The sequence below is a fragment of the Sciurus carolinensis genome, chromosome 6, assembly GCF_902686445.1.
Source record: "Sciurus carolinensis chromosome 6, mSciCar1.2, whole genome shotgun sequence".
Lineage (NCBI taxonomy): Eukaryota > Metazoa > Chordata > Mammalia > Rodentia > Sciuridae > Sciurus > Sciurus carolinensis.
In genome coordinates, this window is record NC_062218.1 from 69,458,816 (window position 1) to 69,478,079 (window position 19,264).

Sequence of the window (19,264 nt, forward strand, 5' to 3'; positions counted from 1 at the left end):
CTTGGCAGCTTCATTTTGTCTGAGAAAAAAATGAATATTAATAATTTTGAAGTGGAAGTCAATTTAAGCACATCTACTTGGAAGTTAATAAACTTACTGGACTTTTCAAATACCTGTTCATCTATTTTAGAAGCACAACACAAAACAATAGCAGATGAGGATCCATCTACAAAAACCATTATCAACTGACCAAAATCACCCTTGTATCAGCATTGTAACTTCATTTAATTAGATAGACCAAGGGAAAGAAAGCAAATGAGACAGAATAAAAATAGGGTTGCTGGATGAAATATGGGATTCCTAGCTAAATTTGAATTTCAGATAAACTATAATTTATTTTAATATAAGTATTTCTGTAATATTTTGGAAAATATTATAATAAAATTATTAATAATTTATCTGAAATTTAAATAAGCTCCTGCTTTTTTTAACTTTTTTTTCTTAGTTATAGATGGACACAGTACTTTATTTATTATTTATGTGGTGCTGAGTCTTGAACCCAGTGCCTCATGCATGCTAGGCAAGTACTCTACCACTGAGATACCCAGCCCAAGCTTCCCACATTTTTATCTGGCAACTTTAAAGAATAGAAAAGTCATATATAGTTTCACTGGGTACTGAGTTATTGTGATCAATAAAATAATAGATAATGTTTTCATAGCAATTAGCTCTTAAGCACTTTATAAACAACAATTCATTTAATTGTGAATATAACCCTATAAGATAAATACTATAGAGACTATTACTTACAAAATAAGATTATTGAGACCACAGCAAGTAAAATCACTTGCATGTAGTCACACAACTAACTAGTGACAGAAAAAGCGTTTGAACCCAGATGGTTTTGCAATAATTTAACATCTTAAACATTATGATAGACCGTCTCCTACCAAATGTATGTTTATTCAAAATTATTCTATGACATATACAGAGATTGACAATTTTTGAAAATATTATTTAATGAACTTTCAATGTGCATCAAGTATACTTTACACAAAGCCTCTTTAGAAATTGGTAATATTCATGGCCATTGTTAGGAATATATGATATTGTGTTTTATATATATATGTGTATATATATATATAAATATACACACGACACACACACATATATATAAACACTCTCTATAAACACACACACATAAATATATATATATACACACATGAACAAAAGAGTGAAAAGATTAATTAACAAAATACTACACTGTTTGAATTACTTAATACCATATAAAAGAGAGTTATAGGGCTGGGGCTGTAGATCAGTGGTATCAGTGGTATAGCACTTGCCTCCAATGTGTGAGGCACTGGGTTCAATCCTCAGCACCACATAAAAAAAATAAATAAAGATATCATGTCCATCTACAAATAAAAAAAGATATTTTAAAAAAGAAAGGGATTTATGCCACACACACACACACACACACACACACACAACTTCCTAGTCAGAGAATACTGGAATTATAGCTATATACTGGAATTATAGCTATCAATACAGATCCAACTTTATGTCTGATTCTACATGTGTGTCTTGATATACCTTATTTCCTACAGAATTAGAAGAAGATAAAGATTTGTTGTTGGAGTCATTCAGTAAACATCAGATCGACCTAAAACAGGATCTTCTAAGTTAGCATCCTGTTACCATGACATTTCTTTGATTTGGAGTATCCCAATACTCTTCTCTTAAATAGCAATTAGATTCATAGTCAACTAATTTTCAATTTTATATATGTATATATATATAAATATATATGTACACACATATGTACATATATAATTGAAACATATATAATCGAAATATATATTTATATAAAAATTTATAAATATATACATATTTATATATACATATATAAGTATAAATAATTTATATATACATATATATATGGCCCTTTCAAATTGTTGCCTCAAAATAATTCCTATTTACTCAAAATTCACCTTGCACAAAAAACTAAGGATATTTGTTAAAAAATGCACATTTTCTTGCCCAAACCAGATCTAATAATGTCAAAATCTTGGAGGATGGAATTTAAAATCTATATTTCCAGTGAGCCCATGACAACTGAGTCCAAGGCAGGAGGTTTCCAAACCATACTTTGAGAAAATGACTTTGACACCCAAGATACAAGAAGATACAGCAGCTGGTGGTATTTTTTTTTTTTTTTCTTTTCCCTTTGAGAGCTGTAAAGCTGTTTTATTTTTAGAATTTCCCCTATTTCCCATTACAGAGTTTGAGGCAGCTGTAGAAAACATACGCATATATATTTAGTGTTACATTCTAAGTACTCTTAGATCCATTATGCTGCATTACAGCTCCTCCCACATCATCAGGCATATGCCTAACAGAGCAGATGGGTCCTGTGGCACTCATGAAGGGCCATCAAATCCCACAGCATTGGGGATTAAACTCCATAGTACTTCTCATCAAAGAAACATAGGCTGCACCCCAAAAGATGGTAGGATGTTGGGAGAGGAGAGAAAGGTGACTTAGCATTTAACAAGAATAATACTCAATTACATTTGCTTTCATTTTATTCTTTTACCCTAAACCCTCTTAAGCCTATATGGTTTTGCTAAGTATGCTACATGTACAATGGCAATAATAATCATGTGTAATTCCACAATGTAATTAATAGAACTTTGAATGTACTTATCATTATATTTTATTTTGTATTGTAAAACTAGAGAGCATGATATTATAAGAAAAACAATAATAATGACTCTAGGTAAATCTCTCTCATTTTTTCTCTTTTTCCATATTGAATATCTTTGTAGGATAACCTTGCTTAAGCTTTTTTTTTTTTTTTCCTAATTTTTAATAGCATAGAAAACATAGTCAGGTACATGAGCCTGTTCTCCTGAGTGGAATTATACACATTAACTCCTGCCATCTTTAAAATTTTCTGATTCAAAAGACACTGAGCAAGTAGATGAGAATATATATATGGAACAAGAATCTATGGTTTGATGTGTTAAAAGTAGGCTATCTGCTAGGAAACAAAACAGAACAAAATAATGGCCTTTTCATAGTTCATAGTTCCTGTTACACAGCACATGGGAATGTGTTACCAAAAATAAAAAATCTTAGTTCTTATGTTTAGAGTTCCATTGTAATGTAAAATGATGAATATCCTAATCTAATATGGATGTTGTATTACTATGGAAAACATTTCAATTTTGAAAGCTTCCTTTTCGGAATGAAGAGAAGGCAAAACCAAAGTGTTTGAATGTTTGCTGGAGGGCCAAACTAGTTTATACAAAGACAAGGCAAAGATGATCCTCTGTCATTTCAAGCAAGACTGAAACAAAAGTATAAAGAAAGTTAAATGCATTTCAACAAATGAGACTGACAATTTTTAACCACTTGTGTTACAAGTAAATATTTGTGTACTATTTTAAACTTCTCTAGCTAAGCTCTTCAGTTCAGAGCAACTGTTTCTTAGCAGGTGAAACACTCAATGTATTACTTCCCTTGCTTAGTGAGGTCAATGTATATGGCCCATTTAACTCATGACAGGGGTTCACTATTCTTCAATTATGTCTAGTCTAACTTTAACTTATGTACTGTTTTTTGAAAATGAAATGTAATTGTGCTTTGAATCCCCTAGGCAATCTTAAATACAGATATAGACATAGAATTGATAATCTTGTTTGATATTGAGGAGGTCTATAATAAAAACCGAAGAAAGCAGTAATTTGGAAAATCCATTTTTTTCTGAATACATGTATTTTGCATATACTGAAGAAAATTTTTGCATAACTGAAGAAAATCATGTTGATTAAAAAAACTGCTTAAGGTCATATTCCATTCTGCATGATGTCAGACATAACCATGAAGAAAAAGGTACTAATGGAAGAGAGAGAAACGATTTTGGGGCCAAGTTCTCTTATTTATGGGATAAAATCATGTAATCTCTGCAAATTGTTTTTTCACAAATGATGATATGTACCTGGATTATTTAAAATATACACTAAAGAAACTTATTATAAAAGTCCATTGAAATTAATAAAGTGTTACAGAAATGCAATTCAATTAATACCACATATTACAAAGTAGTTCTTGGGGATATTAAGTTGACTATTTTTGAAAAGTATGTCCTGATGAAATAAATTAAAAAATCACCAAGTAAAATAAGGTTAAATCACTTCCCTGTAGCATTCCTGGGAGTCTTTACCATGTTCATATGCATGTACAATAGTAATAACAGAAGATGAAGCATTTACCAAATTTATTTCCACACAAAACTTGTGTGTGTGTGTGTGTGTGTGTGTGTGTGTGTGTGTGTTTGAAGCTCCTTATGGAAGCAATGCTTTTCAAGATACATTTTGGGAAATGTTGATAAAGTTCATTATTTGGAAAGAAAAATAACCTAATTTATTTTGTAGTATTCCATTCTTAGAATGATATGTATTATTCCAAACTTATCTGTTCATAATTAGATTAGGAAAAGAACCATTTTGAAAACTTTGGGGGAGGTTGTGGTGAGGAGGACTCTATTCTGATAATGAAACTATCTGAAGAAAAGAAGTGTTTGGAAAATAGAAATTATGAATGCTGAGAAACAGCTTAGAGTCATGGTAAGGACCAGAACCAAGAGAGCAGAGGTGTTGGAGAGCTGAGCACCAAGTCAGGATGGCAGCAAGCTGCACCCAGTTGTGCTTAGGAAGCTTCCTCAAGGTGATGGACATCAGGTGGCCCCTTGAGAGCCAAAGAAGGATCTGAAACTCCCACGGAGATAAAGAAAGTAGAGGGCAGGTCAGTGAAGGAAAAGCATCTAAATTTCTTGACCAACCCTTGGTAAAAAACCTAACTAATGAGTTAGGCTAACATTGTTCTGCCTCGGTATTGAGATGGCAGTACATCCTAATCAAAGAAATGCATATCTGTTTTTGTTCTACAATATAAATTAATTCTGTAGGCAGATAGATGTGAGCTTAGCCACATCTTAAAGGATCTCAGAGAAGACCATGACCAGAGGTTAGTGCAAGAAAGGACATGGATAGGTGAATCTACAGCTTTTGGGACACATACCATGCAGGTGACTACAACAGCAGCATAAAACAAATGAGACAGAAGAGATTTAATAGTTGCTTCACTGAGCCATGTTTCCCCAACAGAAATGTTAATTTATTAATTAAAGAGATAATGAATGCAATATTTGGTATAAGCTAACAAATAAGTACTTCATGAATGGAAGATATTCATAATAATGAATATAAGCAAAATTGAATTACCTATTCATTATGGCATTACTGGCTTTAAGGAAAAATTTCAAAGGTCTCTAGGACAAAGCAAAACATATGAACCAGGAGAGTTTAACCATGATTAAGACTGCTGGACAGAGCAGCATTTACTTAATATGTGCACGATAGGCACAATACTGTGTTGTAGAAAGGAAATATTAAAATTTCCACTCCTATTTCCTATTTGTTTTATTTTAAATAAAAAAGAGAGGAATTGGGCTGAATATGGTGGCACATGCCTATAATCCCAGTGACTTAGGAGGCTGAGACAGGAGGATCAAAAATTTGAGACCAGACCCTCAACAACTTAGTAAGACCCTGTCTCAAAATAATAAATGAAACAAACTGGGAATGTAGTTCAGTGGTAAAGCACTACTGGGTTCAATCCCCAGTATCAAAAAATAAAAATAAAAATAAATTGCAGTTTTCATTTTTCAAATATTTAACATGTATATGTATTCAATGTTAAGTAATGCTGTAAAAGTTAAATTTTATAATAGGAAACCACAGATTTAGTTGATCATCAGAAGATGAAGAAATACCAAATGCCCTCATTCAAGACAGGGAAAGTGGTTGGAGCTGTGTTGGCCAGGATTTGGTAATAGAAGGGCTTCCTAAGTCACCTCATTCATTAACTAATCTAACAAATATTGTGGTAAAAATTATCACACAAGCTATATAGCGTGTGTTTTTTCCTTTCTGCTGCATCCTGTCCATGCAATTTTGAGCAAGCTTCTCTGACTCCATGACCTTCTCATTAAACAAACATAAGTTAGCTCACTGAGAGGGTTGCTTTAAAGACAATGAGATCACTCATCAAAATTGATTCCAATTTTCTTTGAGAGTCTTTACAAATGCTCATCCTATTTAAAAGGGGATTATCAAAGTCTAATTTTTAATCACTGTCATATTTTTCAACTCCTATTTTTACAAGAGAACAGCTTATCATTTTTGGAAACATAGTTTGTTAGTGCAAAAGTAACTGATAAGCAACAAATAAGTAATCATTTGCACACAAAGGAATCAGAAGTCATTTAATGCTCATTATCATAAAAACATGAATGGGCCTGCTGTGCATATACAAGTCCTGCTGTTCATGCTGTTCAGTTTTCAGGGGTTTCAAATACGGCTTCTAAACAGAAACATACAACTTCCCACATTCTGTTTATTGCTTTTTGAATGTTGAATCCATGAAAATTAGGGCATCAGTAATCATACATGCAGGTAGACACACTGTTGAACATAACTTTCTGTTCCTTGCACCTGGTATTGTGTTCTGTTGGAACAGGTGCCTCAAAAATATTTACTTGAATGAAAAAAATTATGAAGTCAATCAAAAATAACTTCCGAACCACAAATATTCCACTTAATTTTTATGTACCACCAGACTTGTCTTTCCAAGGCTGCACCATGTATCTAAACCTAATCTTTCTCCTGTTACCATCAAGGTTTCCTTTGAGTATTTTTCATGATTTTCTATATTTGTTCATGTATTGGTACTTAATAATGGTATAATATGTCTCATTGACTTGTCTTAGGGAGTTTTTTAAAAAAGCTATTCTTAAAGAGAACACATTAAGTGACCCAAAATTAAAATTTTTGGGGAGATAAAAGCTATATATCAGAAATAAAGTGGATACGTTATGCATTTTATAAATATTAACATTTTTTAAGGTTGGGTTTAAAGTTAGGTGTCTATTTCTGTGCCAATAATTAATTATGGTGTCTTTTTGTTAATTTCATTCTTAGGCTTCATTATGGAGAAATGAGTTGGTTGTCCTTACATTTTTTTTATTTCTTTGGATTTAGCCAACCATCATTTGGATACTAGAATCTTGGAGATGTGAGAGTTTTTAAAAGCAGAAGGTATACTCAGAGGTGATCTCTTTTGTAATGTCTGAACTTTTAAAATAATAACAAGAAAAAGTTGAGTTCCAGAATATTGATGTGATTTATCAGCTGTCCAATTCAGATATTTGGATTTCAAATTATGATCTCAGTATACTACATTAATCCTGGCTGAACTTTTCTTTGCCTTCTAAGTATTTCTACACAAATATCCTACTCCATTTTGTTATGTTTATTAAAAGATTTATTTTTTGAATTAGATAGTAGAGATTCCCTTTGAGAGCATAACATTATAATAAAACTTTAAAGATGATTTATGGCCTATGTACAGTAGGGGAAGTCTTTGATTCATTTAGTGTCATCCAGAATATATCAACATTATGAAAGCAAGGAATAAAATGTGCAAAATAAGGCACACTGCTTGATGTCTTTCAGAACCTCTTTATAGGTGATCCCCTCACACAGCTTAATGTTTACTCTCTATGAAAATACTGGAGTGGTGAATTGAAAATCAGAATAATCATTCACATTGACAAATAATTCCTAGAGGCCTAGTGGTCACTTGATCCTTGAAAACCTTTCCTTCAACTCCCCTGTAAATAAATAGTCCATAGGAAAAGAGAAGTCAGTGGCTTCTTAAAGAGTTGTGAATTTTATGGCTAGAATATTCCCTTTTACAATTCTGAAATGGACTTAATTACATAAGGCTTATTTAATTTGAAACTTAAATTCAGTTACTCTCCTTCACCATTCCACAAAATTAGTATTGAAATGAGGCTATGCAGGGTTAGATGCAAGTTTGACAAAGGTCAACATAAAATGTGCTGTCTAACAACTCTATTAATTCTACTAATTTGATTGAAATATTATGTAGCATAGCTCAAATTAACAAATGTCTTGTGAAATAAACCAAAAGACCATTTCCTAGGTTATACTGTGACATTTTCTTCCTGTTGATCATTTATATTATGTTACTCTCTATGAATTTTTACCAGATTTATTTATGGACACTGTTATTTCCCATTTTCCATAGTCATCACCAATGAGAATGAATACATACAAAGTGTATGCACTGTGAGAAAAGATGAGAAGTCTTATTTTAAAATAAAAATTCTTAATCAATCCAAGTTCATTCTTAGTTCCTTGTGTACCACACCAAAATACATCAGTGTATTTCTTCATAATTTATGAGATTATCACAAGTGCTGCCCCTACTTCTGATAGAATTTCATTAGGCATCTTAATTTCATGATGGATTTTGATCTGTTCGTTTACTCTAAGCATGAATGAAAGGAGAATTCACTGAATCTGCCAAGTCAGTTGTAGTGAACATAAAACATACTACCATTCTAGTAAGATCAAAATTTCAGTATAGAAGATTGGTAAATGTTAATGGTGAATTGGTAATACTCTTTTTTAAATTATTAATATATATTATTACAACTTCCAGGTAAAGAAGTTGAAAAATCTGATATTACCAGATAAATACATTTCAAATTTTTTATTTACCAATGCCATTTTGTGTGTGTGTGTGTGTGTGTGTGTGTGTGTGTGTTATACTGGTGACTTAACCCAGGGGTACTCTACCACTACACTACCTCCTAGCTCTTTCTTATTTTTATTTTGAGACAGGGTTTTACTAAGTTGCCAAGTCTGGCCTCCAACCTGTGATCTTCCTATCTTAGCCTCCTAAGTCACTGGGATTATAGGTGTGTACCACTGTGTGTGGCTTACTAACATCAATTTATGTAATTTATCTACATGATTGACAATTTGCAACCCATCCAACAATATGCTGCTTTGCATTTTGTTTTATTGGAAATTCCATTTTGAAGTGAAGAATAATATATAAATGTGTGTATATGTGTGCGTTTAAGTGTGTGTGCTTATATATTTGCATTTGTAATTATAATTGGTGATATCAAATGTTGTTATCCTACAGTTATCCAAACCACCAGAAGAGAAAAAAGGGACTTCCCAAATACTGGGTATATATACCATGTGCTTTCTCTGTTCTTTGTCTTATTTAATCCATATAACAATCTAACACAATTTCAAGCTTCTTTACTTAGAAAGTAACAAGAGAAGCCAGTAGTTTGATCCTAAGAAAATCTCTGTGAGTGAAATGTCAGTTTATTTTTATAACAAGGTTTAAAATCTGATCTAACAATGTGTTGGGAATATCCAACCATGAGTCAGGAATGATTGGCTTAGGATTTTTCAATTTAAATGTTGTTTAAGATTGTTGAGAGGCAGAAACTACAATTCAAGTTTTAGAAAGCTTTTGGAAAGCACGTTGTAGGGCTTTTGGTTCAAAGTTTTGGTTGAATTTTAATGTTTTGGAGAACATCAAAACATCACAGAGGTGGAGCACCATTCTTTCAGAGATCTGAAAAATTTCTCATCTAGGACTGCCATAGATGTGATGCATTTTTATCATGTTCAGATATAAGTAGCATTAACATTTTCATGATTCATAGTAGTAACTCAGGAAGCTAATCAGTTCCATATACCCACTTCTTTTGTGGCACCGGGGATTTACCAGGGGCACTTTACCTACCACTGAACTACACCGTCAGTCCTTTTTATTCTTTTCATTTTGAAACAGGGTCTCATTAAGTTACTGAAACTGACCTTAAACTTGTGATCCTCTTAACTCAGCCTCCCAAGCACCACTGTGCCTGGTTGGTCCAGTTCTTAAAAATAACACAGGAACATGTGCTTGAGAGTTCCACACATTCTAACTTTATGATGAGACTGAAACAAATACTAGAGGTTGTAATGAGTATAAAATGTTAAAATGATTTGTGAGTATATGGGACTTCAAAAAACAAAAACAAAAACAAACAAACAAAAAAAAAAAAAAAAGAAAAAAAGAAAATGCCCAAACAAACACAAAAACAAAATAATGATTCTTTCAAATATGTCACAGTTAGGTCTAAGAGTTTGGGGGCTTCATTTACAAAATTTGTATGTGCAGACTTATTTGATTAGGTTTTGTAAAACATATTAAACTGAAATAACAGAGAATCTCATGTATAATAATTATAAGTAAGAAACTTCTTAAAAATCAATCAGTAATAAATTAATAATGAAGAAAGGGAATTTAAATGACAGAAATGTCTTTTCTTCTAAAGAGCTATTGCTTAGAATTGATGTATTTAAAAATATAACTAAATTTCTAACTTCAAAAGCCTTAGGGACAAAAATTGACCTCTATATCAGGAGCTCCAAAACAAAATTATCCTATACCTTGCTATCTATAAAAAAAAAAAATCTTATTTTCACCAAAGACACTAACAAAAACTAATGCCAACAATGTGCAGTTGAGCAGATTATATTCTTTTGAGGGAAAAATACTAAAAATAGTCACAATTCTGGAGCTTGTTCTTGCATGATGTCAGAAAAAAATAAATAAAAGCAAAGATGTCAATTTAATTTGCCTAGAGGAGTCTGAATATGTTTGACACACCAAAAATTAGACATCTACTGGAAGAACTGGTCCTTGAATTGACAGAAAATCTGTCATCAGCAGGATGAATCGATTCCATCAGGCAAGTGACTTTAAGGAGACAGTTGAAAAGCCATCTGAAACATATTGATGGATGGAGGTTTGCACTGAAAAATCACACCCTGATTCATGCAAAAATATTTGTTTCATTTTTATCTTTCTTAAGAAAATTTGCCACTGGCAATTGCTTTATATGGATATTTCTAGTCTACCAGCCTGAGTTACTTTTGGGGTGTAAAGTATTTTGTCTTATTCTAGAAGGCACTGAGAATCACAATAATATTAGCTATATCAAGTTAGCCTGAGATATGACTTGAATATTTACAATTTAAAAATAAATGATAGCAACAAAGAAGTTTACCATTGTCAAGTCTAACAAATGGGAGATTTTTCATGATTTCTTCAGAGTAAGAACTCAAAAGGCTATGTTTAGATGTTGTACTTAAAATGACTGTTTTTTGATTCAAGATTTTAGATTTATTTTTTAAATGTCATTTTAAATTTGAGAATATTGAGCTGGGGATGTGGCTCAGTGGTAAAATGTTTGCATAGTATGTTTGAGTCTCAGGGTTCTATTACCAGCACTGAAAAAAAGAATTGGGAGAATATGTAAGAGTTGGAGAAACAAACTTATGTACTATATGGTCCCAAATGTGTATCTTGAATTAGTCTCTGAAATAATCAGTCACTCACTCATTCAACAAATCTTTAAAGAGTGGCTACCACATGCCATGTATTGTTTCAGGTATTTGGTTAGAACTGGATAACAAGTTGAGAAAGTGAAAAAACAAGCAATGTCCCAGTCCTCCTAAAGCAAACAAACTAGTGTGAAAACACAATTTTGAATATAGTGCGATGATGTTACTGTGAGAAATTTATGAAGAATGCACAAATTCAGCAGCCCTTCCTTATCCCTGGTTTCACTTTCCACAGTATTAGTTATACACAGTTAACCTTTGTTTGAAAATACTGAATGGAAATTTCCCAAATTAAATGGCATTCCATTCTGAGTTCTGTGATGAAATATCATGCTCTTCAGCCCTGTCCTGCTCAGGACGTGAGTCATTTCCTTGTACAGTGTATCTAACCCCTACCTGCCCATGGGTCCTTTAGCAACCATCTTGGTTATTAGAATGACTGTCATAATATCCAAATGCTCATGTTCAAATGACCCTTATTTTACTCAATAATGGCCCCAAAGCACAGGAGTAATAATGTAAAGGTGGTATTGTGGCATAAAATATGGATGAAAAAACTAACTCTGGTACTTAGTGGAAATGCTACAGCTCATAGGAAAACAAAGACACGCTATATAGGGTTCAGCAAAATCCACGGATTCAGAGATCCACAGGGGTTCTGGAATGTAGCCCTCAAGGATAAAGAAATACTATGGCATATGAGAAGGAACTTAAATCAGACAGGGGTAGGATGTAGTAGGCAGCCAAGCCATCCCAGAGAAAGGTATATACAAAGTGCAGTTGAAGAATTTCAATATCAGCTGATAATGCTGTGGTCTCCCTATTCTTTTCTTCTAGGAAGAGGACATTTATGAAAGAATGGGAAGAGAGAGATAATGTTTTCTTTGAGAAACTAAAGTGAATTTAACAGACTATGATAATAGATGAAGTGGGGCCAAATCATACAAAGACATTTAGGTTACATTAAGGGATCTGTACTTCATTCTGGAACTGAGAGAAAGTAATCGATGGATTTTAAACAAGGGAATAAGAATAATATTTTCATATTAGAAACACACACATATACATGCACGTGATAGTTGTAATTCCAGAAATAGATTTTTTTTTTTAAAGGACTCACACTGGAAACAAGAAAGCTTGTTAACAGACTTTTGCAGAAACCCAAGTGAAAGGTTGGTTGTACAGGTTATGATGTGGCAGTGGGGATGACAAGCAGTGATTTAGAGTACTTGAATCCTGTATATAGTAGTTGAAATTGCCAGGATTTTCTAAAACTGTTAATATGAGGTGACAGAGTTAGTGAAAAATCCATCAGCAGGAGGATAACAGGGGGGCCTGTAAAGAACACTGGGAAACATCAGCTAGGAGGAGAACAAAGTCTGGTGTCATGTAAGCCAAATGAAAGATACATTTTAAGAAACACATTTAAAGAGCATGAGCAGTGTTGTTGCTGACTTGTGTCTCTCCACTATTTTTCGTTTGATGCTGCATGGGTCCATCATGAATAAACATTTGCTAAACAAATGACTTAAAAAATACTGCTACATGCCAGACAAAGATACCACGTTGGGTGCTGAAAAGATAAATAAAAAATACTTCCTACTTTCAAAACAGTAATACATGCATAAAAATCCATAATATGTGGTAGCTAACATGAGGGCTCAATATAGCTCCAGATAAACAAAGATCCAGGAAGAATGTAAAGGGAAAAAAGGGAACAGTGAATATTTCTTGTTCTATTTAAAAAAGTAAAACCAAGTAAAAAAAACTTGAAAAAGGACTATTGCAAAATTCAGGTGACCTGATAAGATTAGTTTCATATTTGGCAAATGAGCTTTTTGAGGGGTAGCATTTGATATTTAAAGCAATTTTGTAATTTCCAGGCTTACAATAATTATCACAGATTTTGAACTCATGCATAGCAAGTGAGTCTAGCAAGAAAAGTGATTATAAAATTCATCTCTCTCTCTCTCTCTCTCTCTCTCTCTCTTTTGCCACAGCAGACATTAAAAAATTCTATGCACCCTTAAAATTACTCCACAAATAAGCATATTTCAAGATTGTTTTTAAAAGCACTGATTGTCAACCTATGCCACATGTGAGTAATAAAAAGACTCTGGAATCAATGCTTTCTTCTATAAGCAAGTTATGTTAGGTGGGTATAACAAAAATGCTCCATTGCCTAGCAGTCACAGTTAAAGAGCTAATACATCTTAAGTCAAGATACTATGGGACTACTGCATGTCGACATGATTTCCATGTCCTTTGAATTCCTCCTATTAAACTTTCAAAATCAGTATTAACACAAGTCATTGAAAAAGATGTAAGTTAATGCAGAAGCTCTCAGATCTGATACAGTCTGTGGCATCAACCTAATAGTAGCACCCATAAATCAACACCAAATGAAAATACTCCAGGGACATGGCTTCATAAGGAATTTCTGTTTTATCAATTTAGGTAAGCCAAAGACAAAGGCACATTTAAAATTGTGTGAATGTTATGATTTCAACCTTCACCTAACCAGTAGAAAATCTTGTAAGGCATTGGACTGTGGGTGGTGAAACAGTTTTAAGAATGTTACCTGTAACCACTGTGACTGGTCGTTGTGACCAGAGGTCCAGGCATTCACTTTGCCTTGCTTGTCCAGACGAGCTTTCCTTGGTTCCCAAGTGAACATGTCCATGTTCAGTGTTCTGAAGATGCTGGAGGCAGTGATCTGATAGTCTTGTATGTGTCCCGATTTCATCCCCAAAGGCTCAGAACAACCTTAAAGAAAATGACAAGGGCTCCATGAGAAAAATTATTTGTCAGCCTGTAGCTTTTCTGCACTCATTTTAGATAGGCAAGAGAAGATTAAACATAATGCTATTCATTCCTCCAAAGAGAGAGCATCTAAATTCAAAAAAAGGGCTATAATCAGAAACAAATCTAGAACAAAATAGAAAAACAAGATAGCCAATTCAAGCTATTTTGTCTGAATATATTTTGGAAAAATTGAAAACAAGACAGACAATTCAAACTACTTTTCTGTGATAGATGATTTTGTAAAATGAAAACAATGCTGAAATGCTGTCTCCTGTCTCATTACTGGAAGCCTCATGACTGTTCCCTGGTTTTCAACAGTTTCATTGTGTCTTTAAAAATGGGACATTTTCTCATAAAGTATATTTGGTTTTCTTTTATTTGTTTTCATAATACTGCAAATGAAAATTCTCCCAGTACAAAGTCATTTTCACAAACTGTTGTACTGTTATATTCTAAGCTGGACAGCCTTTTGTAGTCTAAGAAATATTTCCTAATTTTTATCACTGATTCTTACTGTACCAATATAGTTTCTTCCCCAAGACAGGAAACTGATATTTACTCAGTGTATAGCTTTTGCAATATGGAATTTAAACTAGTAAATTAGACAACAAAAGAAAATAAGCAAATTCCAGCAAAAACCATTACTAGACGAATCTTTTTATAAATGCTAACATTTCAATCACACTCGATAAGTTTTACTGTTTGAATATTCTTGAAAGATTCTCAAATCTACCACATTTTCAAGACTGATATGGTACAAAATTTGCATTTGTCCACCAATAGAAAATATGTATGTATGTGTGTGTGTCTGTGTGTATAATAAAATGGAAAAGAACCAAAGTAACACCCATTCGTTCTGACCTGTCTCCATTTTATGCTTGCTTAAAATGTTTTCTTTTCAACCTCCTAAAGCTGTATCTATGTTGACAGTACAGGAGGACCTTCCCAAGTCCTTGACTATGACCCTGATGTAAATAAAATAACACTGAAATATATAATCAAAACACTTCTCTCAGGTAATCAAATATCTGTCTCAACAGGGTCTTTCTGACGTACATGTGCCTCAATTGTTCTTGTGGTTTTTTCCTATATAAACTCTGTGCTTCTAAAATTCAGGTTGCTGCGAGTCTTTGAGGAGTTAGCCTGCTCCCAGTCACTGCTTACCTGGCATGCCCATTAAAGGACATTTTTTTTCCCTTTCAATAGGTGTGGTGGTTTGTAATTCTCGCTCACTCTGTAACATTATAGACACTGAGTAAATATTAGTTTCTTGTCTTAGGGAAGAAACAACATTGGTACAATGACACTATATTGTGTGTCTATATAATTTTCCAATCTCAAACTATGACTGTGACAAAATTTCATGTACAAAGTTTGTAAGAGGAAGCACAATGTAATCATTTTTCTCTAGTGACTGAGGCTTTCTTAAGTAAAACTGTTATATTTTAACCAAGATATTCACAAAATAAGTTTGATCAAAGAAGCAAAGATAAAAGAACTGACTTCTCCAATCCGGTACTTTTCTTATACGCTACTATTCCCCAACATAGTGGCTGTATGGTCTTGTACTTGTTATTTAGCCACTTTCAGTTTTGTCATCTGTAAAATGGTGATAGTAATATAAACTACCTCGAGAAGTGTTCTTAGAAATTAGTTAATAAATATGAAACTTATAAACATTGCAGGCACAGTTAGATTTAGTAAGGGTTGGCTATTTTTACTGTTTCCATAAAACTTATTCCAACAGAAAGCAATGTTAAGTCTCCAAATATCAGTTTATTAATGAGTACTAAAGAATATCCTGTGACTGACTGAAGTTGTTAAAAGTAAGCCATTTTAATTCTAGGCTTTGAGAGAGTGGTTTAGAATTCTTTATTGATAATTCTCAAGCACAATCAACTGCCTTCTGTCCTGGTCAATCTAGGTCACTTGTCTGTCTTAGACTCCTCCTTGTTCATCTTGACCTCCTTGTCCAGGAATGGTCTATCCTTTGCAAAAGACAAAAAATAGCATGGAGTATTGTTGTCTTCACAGGAGTCTTGCTGAGGAGACATATATCCTGAGCCCTATGACAAAGATAGCACTAAAACCTAAAAGCAAAATTTGAGTGGGAAAAATGTCACAATAGCTCTCAAGGATTTTAGAAAATTTTAATAGCCTTGGTGGCATGCTGCTCGTCTTTAGGCAGTTCCAAGGTAACTTGCACTGTCTGGTATAAAGATTTTGATAAGATTTTTATCCCCATTGTTCTGCTCCGCCCATACTGTTTCCTAAGTCTTTGTAAAACTTTAGTTTGCCTAGACACAAGGGAAAGGAAGATAGTTGGTTTTCCCCCTTTTGTTATATAGCATAATAGTTGAGGGATTATATAGAAAAGGAATGCCTTTGACTAGTTCTGCTTAGTCAAAAAATTCAATTCATATGCACTCTGTTGTCTAGTTCTTAGCCAGTAAAAAATGCTGAGTAATTATTTGCTTATATAATATGTGATTGAGTTTTATTCCTCTAATTATGATTTGATCTATTTCATCCCAAACATATAAGTCATATCTCTTACATAGAATTTAAAAGATGTTCTTTTTAAGTGTCTTTTTAAGTGTCTACTGATCTTCTTGACAGGGTTAAAGGTCTCAAGACAATTTATTGCCAAAAAAAAAGGGAGCTGTGAACTTCACAGCATTGTATTCAACTAAAGGAAATAGTTTGGATTTTTATATGTGTATTTATTTCTAAGTGTTAGAGCTAACTCCTCTGTCATATACCTCCCATTACAAATTTCCCTTCTCTTTCATATGATTTTCATGCATATAAATTAATTCTTTTGACAGTACCTGAGCAAATTAAGGTGTTAACACAGAAACTGATTATTTGTACAGTGAAATGCTCTAGCTTTTAAAAACAACCACTGAGAGATATTATTTTCTGCATGCAAGTTCAAAATCAATTTGCAGGGTTTGGAGATAGAGTACTACTTCTTATTGAGAAAATAAAATCTGTAAAGTGTCAGGTGTAACCTCGTGTCAAACTTGAAAGTAAAATATATTTACACCTTAGGGGTGTAACTGTGCCATGTATGAGAGACTGATCCTCATGAATCAGAAGACTGAAAAATTGGGGAAGGTGATGTTGAGCAACTAAAAACCACAGGGCTTACAGTGAACCTCATCATATTGAGGCTTCCCCTTGATTACTTTATGATGAATGGTTTAGGCAAGGGCCTCTGGTGATATAGTGACATGCAACACAAACACTGTACGGCAATGATTCCAAGATTTACTGACAGTCAATAAGCTGGCTGAAATTACCAAAATAAGAAAAAAAAATATGTTAGAATAATTAATGGCACTAAAACTGTGTGTTGGTTGCTTCGTAAAATACACCAATATTGAATATGAAATGTAATTCTTAAGATAGATTCACTCATCTAGCCTATTCAACCTAACCTCTTTAAAAGCAATGGGCTAATTAAAAATAGTTCACATTTTAATACTAATTTTATTTGCTTAAATATCATTCCCTAGCCTGGTATGTTGACACACTTGTAATCTGAACTGCCCAGAAGGCTGTGGCAGGAGGACTATGAGTTTGATATTATCCTGGGCAACTTAGAGAGATCCCATCTCAAGATAAAATTAAAACATTCTCATTTTAGGTATCACAAATAAGACTAGAAGGGAAATGGATATAAAGTATGCACTTTAATAGACCAAGCAAACCACACACTTGTCTCTTTCCAAGGACTTAATCTCCTATTTTCTCAAAAGGTATTGTTTTAAGTTGGTAAATATTTTTCCATATTTTTGAGGTTATGCTGAAAAGTGAACACACATGAACTTCCAGTTTTCTTCTCAGTTGCTTGAACAAAATAATCTGGCTCTACTGTGGCAAAGATAGGTAAAGTGTGAGGCCAGAAATATAAGAACAACCACTAAAAATATAACACAGTGAAGTACCTGTAGAAGATTTTATATTTTGCTCAGAATCTGTCTATAATGAAATGGGACCATTGTGAGATCTACACATTAAGTCTTCATTTTTATGTCTAGTATTGATGCTCCCGGAGGACAAGAATTACTTAACTCTTGAGTCCTTTGATAGATTATTCTTGAGCTGAATAACCACTATTTGTACAATAATCAGGTTGCTAGCTAAGAATGATCCCAGAATGAATTTATAGTAGCAATCTTGGTATTGAAGTATTGTTCCCTAGGGAGGAATGATAAATTTACATGTTTCATAAAATCTAAAAGAAGAAAAAAGCACCAAGTTCTTACAGTAGATAGACAACGATAAAGCTTACTTTTCTGTACCATATATTGTAAACTTAACTGCAATTTATGAGGTCAGACAGATTCCATTTCACAGTGAACTTCTGTCACAAGACATAAATCACAGATACTAACTAAAACAATGAGATACATCCAAACTTGACAAGTTTCCCATGAGGATTGTCTGTACTTTATTTGACCACTCAACAAAATACATTACTATTTCTACACTAATTCTGTAACACGCTTTTGTACTTGTTTATTTTATGCATAAGTCACAAACTGATTGAAACATGCCCTGGACATTTTGAAGCAGAAATTAATTTCCATGGGTGTTGAAAAGCTACAGGTTATTAGCAGATTACATATAAACACGCTTTGTATTTTCTTTAAAGACATTTCACAATAGATAATATGAGACTTACCAGATAATTCACAGCCAAGAAGTTCCATTCTCAGAGTGCAGTGCCTTCGACAAACTTGGGGATAGAGTCTTACATACTGAGCTTTTATGGGGGGTGTGAACGAGTTAGCATAGGGTGTATTGTTATCAACATTTCCACGGAACACCTGGGGCAAAGACATAATACAGAATTTTGAATTATTAAATGCAGTAGCTTCATTACTTATTTTCATATACTGACTCTTACCTTATTCCACATAATTCTTAAAAGATTATATTAAATAATTTTGGGCCTGGAGCATTTAAGAAGTACCTTACCATCAGCAGTGAATATAAAACCCATAGATAAAAACCTAATTAAAGCTATAAACTACTGAGGTCTATGGCATAATCTATACTTAGGATGTCTTATCAATATTAAGACCAACCCTTAGAGCTGGGAGACTACACCAATCTTTTTTGAGAAATGGCACCTTCAATCTTCCACTTAA

The 19,264-nt window shown here is 33.2% G+C and overlaps 1 protein-coding gene across 2 annotated transcripts in view; it reads right to left on the bottom strand.

The window, feature by feature from the left end:
- Edil3 (EGF like repeats and discoidin domains 3) overlaps positions 1-19,264 on the bottom strand; it is a 412,828-nt gene that overhangs the window by 85,765 nt on the left and 307,799 nt on the right. For both annotated transcript variants that reach the window (XM_047555553.1, XM_047555552.1), the window contains 2 exons: positions 18,796-18,940; positions 13,879-14,063 (listed from right to left, as the gene is read on the bottom strand). In XM_047555553.1, the coding sequence (XP_047411509.1) occupies positions 13,879-14,063; positions 18,796-18,940 (330 nt within the window). The remainder of the gene's footprint in view (positions 1-13,878; positions 14,064-18,795; positions 18,941-19,264) is intronic.